This window comes from Carassius auratus, linkage group LG28B (assembly GCF_003368295.1).
Source record: "Carassius auratus strain Wakin linkage group LG28B, ASM336829v1, whole genome shotgun sequence".
Taxonomy (NCBI): domain Eukaryota; kingdom Metazoa; phylum Chordata; class Actinopteri; order Cypriniformes; family Cyprinidae; genus Carassius; species Carassius auratus.
The window spans coordinates 2,586,352-2,607,751 of record NC_039293.1 but is presented as its reverse complement, the minus strand read 5'-3'; the positions used below and the strand labels follow the sequence as shown (position 1 = coordinate 2,607,751).

General features: G+C 35.4%; 1 protein-coding gene across 1 annotated transcript; it reads left to right on the top strand.

The window, feature by feature from the left end:
- Positions 1-714: 714 nt before the first annotated feature.
- On the top strand, positions 715-20,314 carry tlcd4b (TLC domain containing 4b). The gene is made up of 7 exons (XM_026240150.1): positions 715-1,024; positions 4,221-4,373; positions 5,726-5,815; positions 16,578-16,636; positions 16,759-16,853; positions 17,781-17,854; positions 17,951-20,314. The coding sequence occupies exons 2-7, from the start codon at positions 4,228-4,230 to the stop codon at positions 18,279-18,281; spliced, it is 795 nt and encodes a 264-aa protein (XP_026095935.1). The 5' UTR covers positions 715-1,024; positions 4,221-4,227; the 3' UTR covers positions 18,282-20,314.
- The last annotated feature ends 1,086 nt before the right edge of the window (positions 20,315-21,400 follow it).

Below are 21,400 nucleotides of genomic sequence, written 5' to 3'. Positions count from 1 at the left end.
ATTTGACTCATAATTGTGTGTGCTGTTATATAAGTCACATGTGACTGGCTGAAAGAATACTAGTACAATAATCTAATTCTGTCTTGTATTTCTATGTGCATTAAGACCACAGATATTTCATATCTATATTCAGAAGAGTTGCCTGTCAGTGTGGGTTTTTTCAGTGACCAAAAATCTGTTTCCGACCAGTCTTTATATAATTGAGGCTAGTTGAGTTAAATAACAAGAACTATTCACTTCCATCATTTGATGGTCATTACATTTCTATACAATCAAATAACAGCAATCACAGCTAAGAGGCAAAAAAAAAAAAAAAAAAAAAAATTAAAGCTATTTCATTAGAAAACAGCTACAGACAGACTGGCTTTTCATTCTGGAAATAATTTCAATCCAAAAAACAACCTAAAGAAACCCCAGCAGTGTTTTCCCAGAGTAGTTTCCTCATGGTCATCATTACATGGTCAATATTGCACAACACATATCAGTGAACTAAAATCTGCTGCTGTCATGCATTTCTCCTAAAGGGGATTCATGCAGTGTGGCTCGGTTGAAATAGGTGAGTTTGTTTCCTGAAGAGAACAGATTTGGAGAAATGAAGCATTACATCACTTGCTCTTTCTTTATTCTTTGCATATTATTCAGACATTGTGTTATGATCAGTAAAGTGTCTGAGCAGTGGGAGTGGCTTCTTTAGGGGCGTGTGCTAGGAGGAGCGGTGGGCGGGGCCGAGCTGACGTAACCGAGGAGCCTGTCAAGACGGTGAAGAAAAATGCAGTGTTTGCGGCTGCGAGCTCCGTGGAGCTTAACGAAGTCCTTGCGTGCTTTTTAAAGGTGGGAAATGGCCTCGCGCTAGAAATACAGGTTTATTCGCCGGTAGGCCACAGACGACGCGCGGGTTTGACGACAGCGAGTGGGCTAAGCGATCGCTAGCCGTCGCCATCCAGCTAACACTGGGTTCGTGGACAGAATAAAGCAGACAACAGGATCTGGACACGTTTACACAGACCTATGAGACTCTAATCAGGTACTGGACACTGTTAATGTCATCCGCAAAGCGTGTGTGTACAGAAGCGTCGCTCCCTGCACCTGTCACGCATGCATTATTTACATGGCCATTGTTTGGGCGAAAGATGAATAGAAAAGTTCAACGCGAAGGAGTTGGTTCGGACACTCATTCAAGTCACTTATAAATGCAGAATTGTCTTGTACACTGCGCATGCTAACCATTTACTTGTGTTAAAGCGACTGCTTTCGCTGCGTGCTCGTTTTGTTATTGTTCGCGAGTTTGAGAATCGGGGACGGTTACGCATTATTATGCAGCGCATTATGACGTAACGGCACCCGGGTATTATGACGCAGCCGCGCTCTCTCTCTTTTAAGTTTCAGATAATTCGTGAATAAAGAAATTCTAATGTAGAATCGGTAACCGTTGCTTTGTTATTCAGGCCAAACTTGTTCAGCGGAGCAAGCTTCCGCATAATTTTGTATGATAGCTGTTTCTTCTTCTTCTTCTTCTTCTTTGTCACACGTTTCTTGTCATGCAGCTTCTTAAAATAGACTATTGTGCGAAAATGAAATAGCCCACATCACTAATATCTGTGTGATTATAATATAATGAAAATGTTTCTTCTGCTTTTGAAGGAAAGATTTAAATATCTTTAAACTTTATATGATTTATAAAACGAACATACATATACATTTTACGGTTTTTATAGTGTATATACTTTAAATAATTCTATATATATATATGCCTTTTTTTCTTAAAAATAACATTGTTAAAATATTTACTATACACGTTTATATACTATGTACGTCTATATTTAAGGGTTTTTACAAAATAAAAAAGCGCTATTAACATTTTTTTCTTTTTTTTTAAATGTTTTGAAGTTTTTTTTTATATGTGTGAAGACTAGCACAGTGACTCTTTATAGATCAGGATTTTTTTTTTTTTTTTTTTTTTTTTTTTTGATCATGAGCTATTATCATCACATAAGTTGTAATTATGAGAGAGCTTATTTCACAAACAATCTAGTTCTTATTATTTTCATCCATTAAAATAAACTTCAGACTTGTTGTGTTGGCAAGTCCTAGGTTTCCAGGTATTTGGGCACATGGGTTTTCTTCCACCGTGTCATGTTCAGGATAATGACTGGCTGACATTTAACCTTTCAGTTATCATAGTGCACACAAGTGTGAAGTGACAAATAGATACACCAATCAAACCACTGGCTTCCTTAAGACACATTGATCAAAGTCAAACTTCAGCTGATCTTCAGACTGAGGTGAAAACATCAAAAGTTTAAGAATGAGTCACATAAATTTTTATGCATTTCTTATGTTGTTATCGAAATATCATTTAGTGTATCATGTTATGGAATTGAAATCCATTTGTGCATTATGCACAAAACGTATTAATTTCCAGTACTGTGACCAGCCATGAAAGTCTGTAATGTGGTGGTCGATTGTTTGTTGTTGAAAGGTTACCTGAGGCACAGTCCCTCTCTTCTGTGTGCTCCACACGTGCCCTCTTCACAGGAGGTCACACGTCACTGGTCAACTTTTGAGTCTGTAAATAGATTTACGATGGAAGTGTTAACTTGGGGCAACGGGAGACTGGTTACTAAGACATTGTGCAGATCTCATCATGATCCAATCTGCTCAGTGCTCTTTTTTTTAATCAATGTCCTATTGTCAGTACATGGGCAAATGATTTAAACCTTTGTTAGTTTAATCTTGATACAGTACAGCTACATGTTTACTCACATTTTTGGTGGGATTAGTGCACTTGAGCCCATTGTTTGTGTATAAGACCCGATCATGAGGGGTTTCGCAATGGATTCTTCAGCCTTGGAGGTTCAAGTGAATGCGTACCGTTTGCTCCATGCTTAAGAATTTGAAAAAAACAGCCGGATGTTTGTGCGGAAGAATCCAACGTATTTGGAAAGTCATGCAGTCAATGCTAAAAATAATGCATTACTGTGTGAAGAAAAAAAAAGTGACTTATTTTTGGTTGTTTTAGGTTAAAAGATGATTTATTGATATATGAAATATGTTGAAGGAATTTTTAATGCAGAGACATTGATGCACAGTGTAGTGGTTCTGCAGTGTGTGTTATAGCTTGATACAGTTTGAAAAATAGCAGATGACTCGATGTGACGTTTCACCATGCTGGGGGTCAGGGACCCACTGAGACACACACTTATTACATTCCTCTTTGGTTTTTGGGATTTGGAGACTGCCTTGAGATATGAGATGTTTGTGCTTGTTTCTCCCGAATTTCCTCAAATATTCCTGTTTTAATAGTCTTTTTGTATTTATTTTATTTATTTTCACAAATGTGAATAAGCTGTCTACTCTCTCAAAAAATGTTCCTAAGAGCATTTTAATTTCTTCAGCATAAAATACATTTTAGAAGTCTGATTTTAGAAATTGTTATATACATTATTGTTTTATACAAACAATTCAAAACATTATGTGGTGGTCTCTTAATAATGCAATCACTTCACTTCAGTTGAAAAATTGATTGTAAAATGCATGAAATGTGTTTAACTGTCACAGGATAATTGTCTTATGTTGTAATGCACAGTATTTGAAACTGCACAATTAATTAAACATTTTACCTTTAAAAAAAAGTTGTATTTAAAGGGATTTTAAGCAAATATGAGGTCATCAAAACTTTATTTATAATGATTTTGAAGTTTTTTAGTTTTTTTTTTTTTTTTGGAATACAAAATGTTTTTATTTCTTAATCAGAAATAAGAGAAAAATGGCACATAAGGATAATTGTTTCATAAATCTAGATCAAATTCTGCTATATACCGGCACTGTATGTAAATGTAGATGTGTGTAAATGTTTTAAGCTGTTTGTTCTCTTTTCCTTTTTGGAAATCTGACAGACTTTTTTGGGGCAAACAGAAACAAACGAAATATTCTCAAACCAAGCAGTTATTAAATCTGTCTTTCTCGTTCCTTCTCTCACATTCTCCATCACTATTTCCCCACGGTGTTAATCTTTTTTGAACATTTGAAAACAAAGAGTTCATTCACAGTATTGCACGTTTAATAACTTCGTCACTGTACTTCTTTACTCACGAACAGATTAAAGCATAACACGCAGTCTTTGTGAATGAAGGACGGGTCAGTTGCTCTGCTCTGGACTGGTAAGAGTTTGCAGGGAAGAGCACCAGTGTGACGCTGTGTGTTTGATGTCTCTTGTGCAGGTGAGAGATGGATATGAGAGAGGTGTATGTGGTGGCCGGCAGCTTCGTGGGGTTCCAGCTCTTCTTCTCATGCATCAGTCCAGTTCTGTCTTCCAACTTCACACAGGGTTATGGGAAACTTCCTCCAAACAAACTCAACGACTGGAACTCCAGGTATCAGCCTCGTATAACTCTAATAGAAATGCATGCATGCATGGATGGGTCAATAGTACAAATAGAAATAGACTGGAAGCTAAGATATGTATGTATGGATAAATAATCATCAAACATGCACAGGTATACACTAAAGCAGGGACAATGAAGTCACATTTTGAGGAAATATGCATGTATAGCCGTGTTGATGAAGATGCTACTGGGTCCATGTGTGAAAAAGAGCATTTAGTGCTGGATTCGTGAAAATTAAAGAAAATAATGTTCTTAAGTGCTTCTAAATTCTAAGTTACTTTTCTCAATATGTAAGTTTTTTTTTTAAGAATAAAGTTATAGTATTAGATTTATATCATTATAGTATAATCAAATTGCGTTGTTGGATACTATCCTGCACACAAGGTCGAATTCAAAACTTTACACTGCTAAATCTAAAAGGTATATTTGTTAAACTAATAAGCTTTTGTTTAGTAGTAATGCTCTAATGCTTATATTTAAAACAGCCAAGTAAATTAATTAAATATTTTACCTTTAAGGTTGGATTCTAAGCATTTAGACAACTTTAAAGGGATAGTTCACTTAAAAAAGTCGATTTTGTCATAATTTGCCTTCAGGTTTTAATAAACCTGTATGAGTATCTTTCTTGAGTGGAACATCAAAGAAGACGGAATGTTGGTCACCAAATAATCGACGGTAGCCATTGACTTCTATCTATTTATTTTCACACATTCTTCTAAATATCTTCTTTTGTGCTCAGCAGAAGAAAGAAACTCATACAGGTTTGAAACAATATCAGGGGGAGTAAAAGTCGACAGAAATGTCATTTTTGAGTGAATTATCCCTTTAAGAATATTTTTAAGAATACTTTAAAGAAACCTAGGGTTAATTTAAGATTCTTAAGAACTTCAGAAGTACAAAGAAGCTTATGAATATAATTCATAATGTTGTCGTACATGAGTGTAGCCCAGTCTGAGTGAGGTCTAGTGATCTCTGTACTGTACAGTATTGTGAAATGAAGGTGAATGGCAGTATGGTTTAATCACCTTTCCTCTTTGTAATCTTCTGAACCTGGTTAACTTTGACCTTGCAGCACTTAGTTGAGGAAGAGATAGGCAGCCTCATGTTATCTATGTGATATTCCTAATGCTGATTTCTTTCAACGATGACTTTTTGTGGCCCTTGGCACTGTTATTAAATTAGTGCTTGTAGGGTTAGGGTTACAGCATGTCAAAATTCAGATTCATGCATTTGAATTGAATCTTTGAACTGAATAGGCAACTGTACAGACCATGAATGAGAGGAAGAATGACAATGAGCACCAGACTTTGATGATCACTGAGCTGTTTTTATGTCCTCAGGCTGGTGTCCACTGTCCATGCGTTAATTGTGGGGCTGTTCTGTCTCTATATCCTCTGGTATGACGATGCCGTCAATGAGGATCCCATCTGGTAAGATACCGATAACTCAGAGTGGATTTTTAACTCTGTGTACTACTTGGATCTTATTGTAATATTTCATGTTTCACTGTTTACAGCCAAACTCAAACAATGCATCTTTCAGCTATTTTTGAATCCATAAAAGCCTCAAAAGCAGGAATCAAACCTGCAATTAGTTCCATTCAACATGTCAGTGTCAATGTCATGTCCAAGTGAAATGTCCTGAAGTTTTAATTGAAACGTATGTGTCCTCTGTAGTCACCAGTGCACACAACTACCATCTCATTTGTCTTCTTTATTTTTCTTTTCTTCTTTCCCTCTCTTTAATCTTTCCTTTTCTGCCTGCTGCCTGTTTGGTCTGCATCTTTGCGTCCTGAAGGGGAAGAATGGTAATTTGTCTTTAGTGGTTGTCACCTCCTCTTGTCCTCTATAGCTCTGCTCCAAAACCTAGTGAGCTGCCTACCAAAACAGCATTTTGTGGCCTAATAACAATAATAATAATAATAATACATTTATAAATATTTTTGTATAGTATGTATTTTTTTTATTCATGGTTCTGATTAATATTTAAGTTGCTGTTTTTAAAAGCTCTCCAAAATAAAATGCAGAACCGAGTGCATGTCTCCATATCATCTTTTGATCTTTTGACATTTCCCTCATTTAATAGCCTGCAACACTCCTGCAAGGTAACTTTCCCCTTTCATTTTCTGCAGAGATTTCATGAAATGCTTTAATAAAGAGCCTTGAATCATGCCAAACATCTTTGATTTGAGGTAAAAAGTAAACCGAGAAGATAAAACACAGTTACTTAGGTTTTTTAATGAAGGAATGAACAACAAAACTGTAATTTTTTTATCCCCCTCTGTCCATTTAAAACAAGTTTGTTTCTTCATCTGAACAGATGTGGAGAAATTAAGCATTTCAACACTTGCTCTGCAGTGAATGGGTGCCGTCAGAATCAGAGTCCAAACAGCTGATAATAACATCACAATAATCCACAAGTAATCCACACCACTTATGAAGTGAAAGTGCAAAAGTGAAGTGAAAAGCTTTGTGTTTGTGATAAACAGATCCATCATTAAGATGTTTTTACTTCAAACTGTGGCTTCCAGCTAAAATATGAGTTCAAAATCCATAATATGGCTTTCTCGAGTGAAAATATTAACAGCGATAAATAGTTAGATAGTATAGGAAGACCATCTCGATTACATCTCAGAGTAGTTTTGTTTTTAAAGCTTTATAAATAATCATTGAAAAAAAAAGGCAGTGTCTCTGTGGGAAAAATGGAATGTGTTTTTAAATTCTTGAATTCTGTTTTTGTTTTGTCACATCTGCTCTCATTTTCTCATCACTTCTGTTATCTTTGGTCGCCGGTGTGAGTGACTCAATCAGTGAGGGAACCGTATTTCGGTCTGTTCTCAGTGTCTCTTCCTCTCTGTCAGATCAGAGAGGTTTTAATCTTGCCAACAAGGCGCCTTTTGAACAGGAAACAACAGATTCCAGGACCCCCTCCTCTGTCGTATCATGTGACAGTCCTCCAGACCTCCTCTCTCACTGATCAGCCCCTCTCTCACTCTCCCATAGGCACCAAAAAAACACAAGGAAAAAAGGGGCCATTCTACAATACAGATGCTTTTTTTAAGCAAGGGTTTTCAAATTTTTTTAAGTCATTTTATTTTTGTTATGCTAGGTTTGATTGTAGATAATATCACGTCTCTGGTCTGATTTTGTTTCACGTTCAGTTTGACTCTTCAGTGGGTGTTGTGGGATCATGAGACGGTTTCTCTTTTCATTTTGCTGAACTTGTTGTGGCCCGTCTGAGCAGCCCCGCTATGGGTTGTAAATAGCTAGTTTCCACTGTAGGTGAATTGCATTGTGCATCTCAAGCTACACTGATCAATATTAATAAAAGTCAGTCTATAACTAATGCATTTCAGGGCTGATGGTAACAGAGTTGGCAGTTTTACAGTTAAGCCATTACGCTCAAAGCATGGAAATAGTTTACCTAAATGAAAACTACAACTAAAACCATTAAAACGTTTCTGTTTCTTCAAATAAAATAAATGTAAAGTTAAACTTAATATAAGGAAATGTAAACTAAATGGATTTCAGTTAGTCAATCAGTCAACATCTATACTGATTTTTTTAAATTGGTATATTGAAATTAATATTAAATAATATTAAATATTATATATTAAATTGGTAAGTATTGAAATAACAAATTAAAATTAAATAAAAGCTATTTATATATTAAAAGCTAAATAGATATACATTAAAAAATACATTCAGATGGTCGGACAAGTTAATATAAAATAAAGATAAGGTAAAAATCATAAATTAAAAGAATAAAATAAAAAACAAATTCAAAATCTTGATATAAACTACAATTATATTTAAATTATATAAAAACAACACTGGCTCAAGGGTATGATGCTTCAAGGTGAATTTTAGAAAACCAATTTAGTGCTAATTTTTCTACAGATCAGTTGTTTACTGTTAAAAAAAAAAGTTGGCAAGAGATTTCCTTCTGGAAAACTTACCGAAATATCAGATGAAGTGATAAAGATATGTTCGTGTCCTTCCAGAGTTCATTTGCTGAAAGGAGGATTATGTCGGCTGCGGTTTTTGAAATATGAAATAATACATTATTTTAATAAGGGCAAGTTATGATGGAAACTGGGTTGATGTGTAACCTGCGGGTACAATAACATGCCTTTAAGATGACATCATGTCAAACCTAGAATTCGGCTCTTCGTTTTGAACCAGGAAATATATTTTTAGAGGATTCTGAAGAATTCCAAATAAAGAAAAAGTATGATGTAGGATGAGAGAAATAATGAGGAGTCTTCACTTGTTCACTTAAAGGGATCGTTCACTCAAAAATGAAAATGTGATGTTTATCTGCTTACCCCCAGGGCATCCAAGATGTAGGCGACTTTGTTTCTTTAGAAGAACACACATCAAGATTTTTAACTCAAACCGTTGAAGTACTGTATATCAGTCTCATAATGTAAGTGGATGGAAATCATGGTTAAAACGGATAATAAAACAAAAGAAACAAAAAACATACACAAACGAAACCATATTAAACCCTGCGGCTCGTGACGATACATTGATGTATAAAGACAGAAAAACTCTGTTTCAAGAAACTGAACGGTATTTATATAGGTTCACACAATGTCTGAACTGTCCTGTGCGTGTTCTCAGCCGCAGTCGTGTGAGGCATCTTCTTCTTCTTCTTGCTTTATGGTGGATCGCAGAAGTGCATTACCTCCACCTATGTCTTAAGCGGACCATAGACACTCCTAATTGAGATTGTAGATGGTGTCAATGGTTCACTTGAGAGATAGGTGCACTTAAGTCTGCAATCTGCCATAAAGCAAGAAGAAGATGCTTCACACGTCTGCTGCTGTGAAGCGCGTTCACAAGAGTTCTGACAGTTCAGACATTGTGTGAATCAGAGGTAAAAAAAACAAAACTATATAAATACTGTTCATTTTCTTGTGCAGACCGATCTTCTTTTACACATCAGTGTATCGTCACAAGCCACAGGGTTTAATTTGGTTTTGTTTGTGTATGTTTTATTATTATTTGTCTGTTTTGCCATGATTCCCATCCACTTACATAGACTCCATAAAATATCAGTGTTTTACTGAAGAAACAAAGTCACCAACATCTTGGATGCCTTGGGGTTAAACAGATAAACATCACATTTTCAATATTGAGTGAACTATCCCTTTAAATGATTTAATGATGTTTTTTTTGTTTTTTTTTGTCTGTCTTCTCTCCTGTGTTTCCTATTATATTAGCATATACATTTTTTTTACAGTCATTAGTTATAGCAGTTATTGTAATTATTGTGTTTGCTAAATGCTCAATCAAAATGATGACAATTACTCTGTTTTTAAAACAAGTTTGATCAGAGCCTTTCAAACTCTCCAGCCGATCTCTTTGTTTTTCATGGTAATACACTGTCACCCATCTTTACACTACAATGGCTTTCATAAAACTCGTCTGTTCTGTAAGTCTGGCCTGTCAGGGCAGTTGTCTGAATCTGTTCTCTAAAGCTGACCTGCTTGTCAACATAGTATGAGGTCAAAGGTGAAGAAACATGCTTATGTGTGTCCATTTGAAGGCTAATACTGCATCTATTGGTCTCAATAAACTGTGGCCTTCAAAAAAACAATTTCCTTAACCAGTGAGTTCTCTGTATTCAGTTAAAAATAAAATGACCTGATAAGTAGATTGAAGGTTGATGTCATAATGACATGTTTCACAATCAAACCATAATGAAAGTCCATGAAAGAAGTAGATTAGATAGGGCACATTTCAATTATTTTGGGGCGATTTTAATTCTAATTTTTAAAGTAATGATTCAGGTATTATATATATTTTTCCTGTCAAGGTTATGTATTCGAGACTACAGCAGCGTTATTTTGGTATCATTGATATAATATTATTATTTCAGTTTTTATTTTGAATTAGATTTTATTTTAGTTTTAGTTATTATATTATTTTTTGTTATATTTTAGTTCAAGATTTAGTAATTTTGTCATTTTATTAATTTAATAAATGTTTTTATAGTTTTTATTTATTTATTTTAGTTGATTGAATTTTTATACTTAAAAAAAATGAGAAATGATGCCTTGGCGACTGAAATAAAATAACTTTTTTTATTGTTTATATAATTTAAGTTAGTTTTTTTTTTTTTTTTTTTTTTTTTTTTTGCTGTATGGGTTTAGTTTTAATAATTTATCATAGTCCTAAACTACAGTACTTTTATATTAATTAGGGCTCAAGCCCAAAGGGCGAGAGGCCTATTGTTTTCCTTAGGATTATTTTTTATTATTATTATTATTATTATTTTTTTCCAACGTCTCGGGGGCTTTTGGGGCCCTTAACGTGCTTAAAAAGTCTTGAAAATTGGCACACAGATTGGAACCTGCGGCCATTAGGGCCGGGCAGAGACTGATACACGGGCGTGGCACAGGGGCTCTACAGCGCCCCCTGGAATATGGAGGGCCATATATCATACATTCTTGCTCGTAGACGTATGAAACTCGGTACACATATAAATCTCATCAATCCAAACAACTTTTGTATTGCATATCATAGGCTCCGCCCAACAGGAAGTTGGCTATTTAGGGTTTAGTATTCAAATTTTTTGTCAAAGTTGTGGGGGCTTTGGGGGTCCTTAACATACTCAAAAACTCTTGAAAATTTGCGCACACTTTGGAATCTGTGGCCTTTATGAGCCTGCAGAGGCTGGGACCCGGGCGTGGCACAGGGGCTCTACGGCGCCCCCTGGAACACAGTCAGAAATGTTGATGTATAGCTCACACATACTTGCACATATTCATATGAAACTCAGTACACATATAGATCTCATCGTGCCGAACAACTTTCGTATTGCATGTCATAGGCTCCACCCAACAGGAAGTCAGCTATTTAGAGTTATGTAAAAAGCGCATGCTCTGGAATTTGAAATACTTGTCATAGGTTTTTTTCTCGATTGCCGCCAAACTTGGTAAACATGATCTCAAGACACTGGGGATGAAAAATTGCCAGGGGATTTTTGATATCTCGAACGGTTTGCTCGTGGCGAGGCGTTGAAATTATGGCGAGAAATGAGAAACAGGAAGTGTCTAATACCGTCCACATACATTTCCTGATTTTAATCAAACTTCATCAGATTATTCGTTGTATGATGTCGATCGCATATATGTGACTATTAGGAGTCAAAGTTATAGCGCCACCAACTGGCAGAAGGAAGTGTGTCATTTTCAAAATTATTTGAATTCAGCATCTTATTATTACTCGATTTGCTTCAAACTTCATCAGAATAATGTTAAAACACAGCTGATATAAATCTGCAAGGGGGATATTGATATCTAAAAAATTGTTGCCGTGGCAACATGTCAAACTGGAATACTTCTCAGGTGATTTTGAGGCAAATAACATACTTAGAATTTCACAAAACTCTGAACACACATCAGTATTTCTGATAGGAACTTAAATTGTGAATGGATTTTGGATAGCTTGAATGGTTTTGCCGTGGTGATTTTTTTAAATGACCTTACAAAGGGAATCATTATTGTATTTTTAAATTGCAGCTTCCAAACACGTCAAAGAATTTTTTCATACAGATGAAAAAGTCATTCTGAGGAAATATGCATAGTTTCACGACTTTACAACACTGTATGGATAACAGAAAATTAAAAAAACTGTCAGACATCTCATCTCACTCTGTCCCTCAGTTTGAGTATATGTGCTTCAGACTTCCATTGTCTGAGAGAAATAGCGCCCCTACAGGTTCAATTCCCGGACTTTTACTTTCACTTTAAAATCGGTTAAAAATACAAACAAATACTTAGATTTAATTCACACTGACAAGCTAAACCAACATATCTGATTATTACCGGTTCAGGGCTCATGGATAAATTATTTCTGGCCAGATACACGTGAGAAATAGGAGAGATGAATCACCGCTGTGATCACGAGCGTCTGGAGTAAAGAGCTCAGAGAAAACGAATTTATTCCTGTTTTAAAGCTTTTAAAAATAAATTATTACAGCGATATCACACAATCAACCAATTAGAACACACCAAGAGCTAAATTAAGATGTTTTTGAACTGTTTGTGTGAAAATGAAATATTTGCAGCTGCCTATCTGAAATCACCGCCTCCGATCAGCGCGTACAGTGTCCAGCTCAAAACAAACGAATTTATTCTTGTTTAAGAACTTTTTTAAATAAAATATTACCACAAATGCACACAATAAACCCATTGTAACACAACAAGAGCTAAATGCAGGTGTTTGTGACCTGTTTAAGTGTGCAAGACTATTTGAAAGCGCGACTGGCAGAATAACATATCTCTCGAGCTGCAGGTTTCTGTCTTTCGTCGTACGAACGAACACATAACGGACAAGATTATTTCAAAATACATAATAGCTTGGCGAATATAAACGAAAACAGCCACGTGAACATAAACTGGATCTACTGGATTTGAATATTAAAGTGACCACATTTACCACTTGTTTCTGTCTTCAATTTTAATCTATATAAAAAAGGAAACTCATTCGACTTGGCTGCTTTTTTAATGTGTGCGTATTTATTTATTTATCTTTTTATACATTTTGTATAATTTCATAGTTTGTGTATTACAATTATAAAAACAAAAATAAAATTAGCCACTCACATAGAAATAGCTTAGGCCTTAACCTTTTTCTGACAGTTTTAGGGATTTTTAAAAATCCTAAAAAAACCTTATTTGTGCTGCAAATAATAATTTCAAACTCATTTGATACTGACCTATGACATCCTGTGACATTATATTTATTTTAATTTACATAATCTCATGGATGTAACAGTAAATCTGTTCAATCTGAGTCATTTAAGGATTTGATAACACTGTAAAATAATGTCTAATTTGTTAACATTAGCAAATTCATTGATAACACTTTATAATAATTGCACTCATTATTAAATAGTCAGTTCATGCTTTATAAAGCCTTGTCCCAATATTAATAGTCAGTAGTAAGCAGTTTATAAATACAGCTATAAATAGCTTGTCCTTGGTTTATAAGCACATTTATTAAAAATGAGAGTAAGTTATCTTCCTATGAAAAATAAAAGATAAAAATAAACAAACAACAACACAGATTGATACAGAACTCAGAAATTTTATTGTGGATTTATGATAAAGCCTGCAAATGAATTCATACTCCTACTCATACTACTCCATACTCCTTTTTCAACATGATGCCAATATACTGAGATGTTAAATTGTGAATGGGTTTAGGATAGCTTAAATGGTGTTGCCATAGAGATTTATTAAAGTAACATAAAAAAATACAATAGTTATTTTACTATATCTTTACAATTTTTCATTCTAAATCTTCATAATTTTTTATATAAGTAGAAGTCCTCATTTGAAGGAAGCACAGTAAGTTTCATAGCTTTATCACTTTCAAGAGCCAGCATAAAATTTAAACTATCATAACTTATAAATCAAGCTTGCAATTCTTAGTACCTATAATGGCCACCAGAGGGAGCTATAGGATTACTTTTAAATAATTATTGGAGAAACGAGTATGATTTAAATAATTTATAGAAATCTTTCAAATAAAATAATATGTATTTTAGGAATTTTACTGATAAAATGACCCTCACTTAATTAGAATAACAAGCTGAAGTATTGTGAACTGTATATTAAGAATAATTCTTAATAGGCTTTATGGACAGATACGTTTTAAGTGACTCTTGAAGGTTCAGCACCACATCCTCTTTTACCACTGTTTAAAGAATTAATCTTACAGAACAGGTGTGAATGAATTTTGGATAGCTTGAATGGTTTTGTCGTGGTGATTTTTTGAAATAATAGTAAAAAAGGAACCAGTAAAAAAAAGTGCAGCTTCTAAACACTTCAAAAAAATGTACACATAGAAGACAAGTCATTCTGAGGAAATATGCATAGTTTCATGACTATACAACATTATATGGATGACAGAAAATTAAAAAACATACATCTGATGTCACTCTGTCCCTCTGTCACTGTGTGTGTGTGTTTGTGTGTGTTTTAAGTGAATTAGGTGTGAAACTATCAGTGAGCATTTAGTCTCCAGCGCCAACATTTTACAGAACTGCCACTTTCCTGGAGTCTCAGAATTACAATGTGTCAGGTTCTGAGAGATCTAAGATTCCAAAAAATTATTTAATTAGAATACCATGAAGTATTGTGAAATACTATATATTAAGACTTTATATATAGGCTTTATGAACAGATTAGAGTGACTCGTGAAGGACCAGCACCACCTCCTCTTGTCCGATGGTTTGAGGAATATATCTTCCAGAATCTGGGATTAAGATTTAGGAGCTCATTTTTATTCCACCTCCTTTCCTGAAAGTCTGTCTTGCAGAATTGACTAAAAATTAATCTTCACATTAATTCCTAATTCTTTTGCAATTCTTTTGTCAGTTCTTCTTGACCTGTTTTTCTCTTCCAGCTTTCCTGGACTATTGTATAGCACTCATAAATGGTTAAATAAAAAATAATGGTAGTTATTAAGATTGATATGGTTTGGAATTGGTAAAATGTGCTTGGAAAAAAATCACAATAAAACAATGTTTTAATGTTTAAGTTTGGAATATTAACTGACATGAATGAATGCTATATAAATATTGTTCATGTTAACATAATGTTTATAAATGAAATCTTATTGTAAAGTGTTACTAAAGTTATATATATATATATATATATATATATATATATATATATATATATATATATATATATATATATATATATATATATATATATATATATTGTTCTGTGAATGTGATTTTAAAGTCTAGATGATTCGGATTAACCCTTTAACTGCCATATCAAGTTCAAGTTCTAGTTCAAGTTCAATTTATTTGTATAGCGCATTTACAACAGCCTCCTGGCTGACCAAAGTGCTTTAACATAAGAGCAAGAATATTACACATACATAAAAATAGACCAGACAAAAAATTTAAAACCACCCATTTCAAAATGTAGCATAACACAGTAGTCGGTACACTAAGGAAAATAAAAAAGTTTTTAGCAAAGATTTAAAAATAGACAAGGAAGGGGCCAGTCTGATCTCTAAAGGCAGGGTATTCCAGAGTCGTGGCCCAGCCACTGCAAATGCACGCTCCCCTCTACGCTCCCCTCTATCCTTTAAAACCTCACTGCCAGAGGGATATTGTGAATGCATGTGCCCGCTGGGCACAGTTTACCTGATGCCACCGGGGTGGTGATGGCATTGGTGGCTTGAGCCCGCCATCGCTGCTTGCAGCTATATTTAATTATTGCGTTTCATTTTATTGGTGTTGGTCAATATCTATTGGCCCATTAATAATTCAGAGTCTTGTCAGGTGTGAAGTCATGCATTATTGCTGGATGAGCAGTGAGAGTCGAGTGTTTGTCAGAGGGGTCAGAGGTCAGTGAAGGTGACAGTGGAGTCACACTGAGGGTAACTGAGCTTCCTGTGTACGAGAGGCTGCTAGCGCTCGTGTTTCACACACACTCCTCTGGCACTGGACATCTGCGACCACTGTTTGTGTATCAGTTCCCGGATCGCTTTACAGGGTCACAGAGAGACACCGATCTCAGGGACACACGGACGGTTGCGCTAGCTTGAGATATTCATCTTCCATACGGCGAGTGCACGTGTTTGTTTAGTCATGTCATCTCTTCTGTAACTCTCAAGTGACACCGTCGACTGCACTTGAATGTTTTTTCATGAAAACAAACAGCTTAAACCAGCGTATGCTGTGGTGCTTGATGCTTGAAGCCTCCACTGAGTTTATATTTCGCAATTTTCAAAGAATTGCAAGTGAGATTTCAGAATTGTGAGGGAAAAAATTCACAGTAGGCTTTTTTATTTATTTTACTCTGTCAAAATAAAAGTTCAGTTTAACTAGAAGAAATGATGTACTTAATGATATTATTACAGTTTAATAAAACATAATTTAAGGAATATCTCACAATATCAAAAAAGTAAATAACCTTTTTTTTTCATTTAAACAGTTAGTTGTGGTAGAGTAATAAATGCTCTCCCTCATGCTTTGGGTGTCCATCTGCAGATTACCTGGGTGCTGACACTTTTACAGATCACACCCTTCAGAGACCAGCAGTTCGTGTTCATCTTGTTAAGGCCAAACATTAGCATTGCTGACTGACTGCATTTCTTAATACTGTTAGTTTTGCCTTTTGGTGAGCTGTATCCTTTTTTTGTTTTTCCTCAGGGGTGATCCTAACATGGTAAAGCTCAATGTGGCCATCACCTGTGGATACCTGTTCTATGGTATGAATCATTGTTTTGTTATGGAAGTTCGAGCACAGATTACACACACACACAGATCTTTTCAGGTTTGTCTGCATTTTTTACTCTCTTGTTTTCTCTTCTGTCATCCCTTCTTCTCTCAGACCTGGTGCTTCTGGCTTGTAACTGGAGTACCATGGGTGACATGTTTTTTGTCTGTCACCACTTGGCGGCGCTGTACGCTTATGGATTTGTGCTGGTAAGTGCCTGGAAATACAAAGGCCTTTGACGTTATGGATATTTACCATAAATTAGAAAAAAAAAAAAAATGTTTGATGAAAAGAATCAAATAAAAGTGTGAATGGAAGGTTCTGAGAAGGTGGCATGCATACATTATAGAAAAGATTCTGTAAGTGTCCAACGTGTCATTTTCAACAATTCTTTTTTCTTTTTTTCTTTTTTTTACATTTAGAATTTTGTAATTTTGAATATTGTCTTTCAATATCACTTTGATTGCCTATTTTCTTATTTATTTATTTGGTAAGTTCATTACAGTATTTCAGTATTATTGAAATATTATTATAGTGCTATTTTTAATCCGTTTTTGTATTTATAGTTCTAGTAATTTTATTCTTTTTTTTGTAATTTAAGTTGTTAATATATTATATATTTTAGTTGAAGAGTTGTAGGGCTGTCAAATCGATTAATCATGATTGACAGATAGAAGTTTGTGTTAACATGATATGTAGAATTTATATATATATATATATATATATATATATATATATATATATATATATATATATATATATATATATATATATATATAATATAACGTGTATTTATAATTATCAGTTGCAGTGCTAAATATTTTTTCAAATATTAATACTAACGTTTCACTCCTAACATTTGAATAATATTAATGATATTCATTTTATAGTAAAAATAATGATACTTCTTTTAATAGTAAAATATTGTATTTTAAAATATTATTCTAAAATGCTTTAAATAAGACTCCTTTTTTCTTTTTCTTTTTTTTTTCATTACTGTCTTTCAGGATGGTTTTCATGTGAAATATAAAATAAATTACAATTCAGAAAGTGAAAACATGTTCCTCATAGGAGAGGTATTCGATCAATTGTATATATGATCTACATTTGTACGTTTCTTTTTTTTTTTTTCACAGACACGTGGAGTGCTTCCTTATTTTGCAAACTTCCGACTGATTTCAGAATTGTCAACACCATTTGTGAATCAGAGGTGAGATTCGTTTACTCCTCTGAAGAGATTTGGTTCAGATCCATTACCCTTCCAAACACTAAACGTCTCATCTGACCTCTGTTTCTCTCTCCACAGGTGGTTTTTCGAAGCGCTAGCCTTCCCTCGTACTCACCCGCTGGTGGTCTCCAACGGCGTCGCGATGACGGTCGTGTTCTTCCTGGTGCGGATCGCCGTGATGCCGCCCTACTGGGCGAGAGTGTTTGGCACCTTCGGTACGCCAGCGTTCGAAAGGCTCGGTCTGGCAGCTCAGGTGGCCTGGATCCTATCCTGCATTTGTTTGGATATCCTCAACACAATCTGGATGTACAAGATCGCCCGCGGCTGCTTTAAGGTCATCACCGGCAAGTTAAGAGGACGCAAAGTGGACTCCAAAAAGACCAGTTACACCAACAACCACACAGACTGAGAATCATCCGCGACTACGACCCATTAGACATATTCTCTTCCCAGATCTAGCACATATAGCGCTCTGGATGGACGTGCTCTCGAAACAGAGGTTGGGAGGAGAGAGTATCATCATCCCAGTGTGCTTTTAACCTACATAAACTCTGATTTCACCTGCACTGGTGGAAGTCAAGCAGATAAACTAACCTGTTACGCCTCAAGTACAACCAAAGTGCCTCCAAGCACAAGGAGAAGCAAAAGAACATGAGCTTATGACCACAAAAAGTCCATCAGATCTCCATCGCGAAGCCTTAGCCAGTCAGTACCCGTCCATGTCTTTCTGGAGATCAACCGTGAGCCGTGTTTCCTGTGATATTTACACTGATGTGCCTCAGAGGTCTCCAGCATCCACTACTCGGTTGGATGTGCTCATCAGCTTCATTCAGTTTGACGCCATAGCCAGTCTGACCGGTTGCATACCTCAGATCTACCTCTCTCTCTCTCTCTCTCCGTGTCAAGCACAAGTGCAGAACCGGCTCATCTCAAGACGAACACCGCGTGGACTCCAGGAACATGAAGAGCACCTTGAAAAGACAGTCCACGAGAATCAAACGCTTTGCTCTTATAGTTCATGCTTGCAGAACTCATCTTATGTTGCACGTCGGTCACTCTTTTGCATTTTCCATGTGGAAATGGAGTGGTTTCTAAAGCCTTGGAGAGTCTCACTTCGCAAATATCTGTGTGTTTACTTCATCTCTGATCATGTGAGGTCACGTTTGCATTAGATTCGAGGAAACTGCAGTGCTTTATCCGTTTCTCAGGTTCTTGCCTTTTCTAGATCCCTCTATTTTCTCCGACATGTTGCATCACTTAACAGTTTCCTCACCAAGCAGATTGTTTCACTGTTCAAAACTCAAGGCTTGATGGAAACTGATGCAATTTCACATCTTAGTCCCATTTTTTCCTGGTTCTGTTGTTTTCTTCCTGCTCAATTCATTGTTTTTTTGTTTTGTTTTTTCCGCTTGTTGGTCACCAGAGCTTCCAGCCTGATGTTTAGGCTTTTGTCATGATGCATGAATGCTGTTGTGATTCTCTTGAATGTGAGTTCATGTGAGCTGGGCATGTCGACCCATGCTGCGTTACACTGTGGCATTACGATGCAGTATATATGTGCGTAAAATCATATGCAGTTCTTGTTCCTGCCAAGTATTTAACAAGAGTAAATCCCTCTGTATTCAGAGCTAGCATTTCTCTTCAGGTACACTTTCAAAATGAATGTTGTTTTGCATGAGAATGGGAGAGGATTGTGGGAAATGTAGTATTTTGCCTTGTATCCGTAATTCGAAAATAACCAAATCATCCTCCAGGCCTTGAATATGTGAAGCTGTGACAATAGAAATATATTCGGGAGACGTTTTGGAGAAGGAAGAGGCCATTTGGTCATCTAATTATATGTACTTCTGAAATGAGCTGTAATCTTCATGTTTATGGAAATGCGAAGGAGTTTCGTCTTTATGGTATGACATCAGCACAACCATTGCACAATCGAAATGCCTTAGTGGCATTGATATTGTAATAATTGTAATTTTATAAGGGCTGGTCAAAAATTAAGAGGACTGCACAAACTGATTGGCAATACTCAAAATAATACATTTAGTAATAATAGATTTACATGAATAATACATAGGATTTTCCTGGTATTCAGTGGAATCATTAACTGTGTCCAGTTTGGTGTCCAGCCCAATGCCAGTATTGAAACTCTATGTATGTGTATTCATTTCAGTCTAGAATTAGAAGTTGCTTGATTATAAGAATACTAAAATTAGCGCAGAACTGTTGGATGATTGTTCAGTTTTAGCTTTTCTTATTTTTTCTTTCTTTTAACACATTACTGTTGTGAATCCAATCATCTCTGGAAATTTTAATGTGAAAATCGGCCCCTTAGAGCCCCTGTCTATACACTTTGAAACATGTATGACCACTAATAATATAGTCAGAGTAGCAGTCAAAACATGAGAAATGACAGATTAATAAATTTGAGATGATGAAAAACTGTCCTGACTTGTTTTCTTTCTTTTTTTGTTTGGTTATTTTGCATTTAATATGCACTTAATTTTCAATTTATACTACTGTTTAAGGGGGTTTTGAATACTTTTTATTTTTTTTAATCTACAAAAATATGAAGTAGCACAAAGGTTTTCAACATTAATAATAACTATACATGTTTCTTGAGCAGCAAATCGGCATATAAGGATGATTTCTGAAGGATCATGTGACACTGAAGACTGGAGGAATGATGCTGAATGCAAACCTTAGAATAATCATGTTCTTATCAATGTACTACTTCAGGTTTTAAGTGTTTTTATGATGGATGGATGGATGGATTAGTAAACACAATTTTTTAACAATAATTCAAGTCTATTTTTTACACATTTATATAAATAGTAGACTGGTTTCATGAATGAAATTCTTTCGCTTCAGTGGGTCAAATTATTCATCCTCACACTTTCACTTTACCCATTTTGCACACTTTTTAGAAACATTTTATCATGACATGTTTTGATGTGTTCATAAATCCACTGGAAGTTTGTTTAATGTCTGTTTAAGTAGATGTTTGACTTTTGATGTCAATATTTTAAACATTTAGCTTGCTGTTTGTACATTCAGAGCACTTTCCTGTTGGCAGAACCATTGGCGAATGGCAGTAGTTTGCCAAGTCTTCATGCATACTGAAGATTTATGTTCGTTCAGTGGCAGCCGAACATCCTCATGTTTAAGAAGTATTGGAAAGTGAATATCCATTTATCTACCTTCAGTTCTACCTGTAGAAAATGACATCAGGTAGTTCTGCTTTAGCTCAGAGCTTACGTAATAGACCGGACCGAAGAAAGTGGAGGTAAAGAAAGCCAAAGAGGCTGACAGAGAATATTAAAGCTAGAGAATGAGTGTAGTGTGGCTCTGATTGAATCCAGCTCTACTGCATGTACTCATGGTCAATGGGTTGGGTCAGAGCGACTGTGTGTGTGTGGATAACTTTTACCAAACATGGTCACACAGTGCATCTGAGGCTTACTGAAATCTCCCCTGGTACCCTCACACACACACACACACACATACACACTACATATCATACATCTGCAG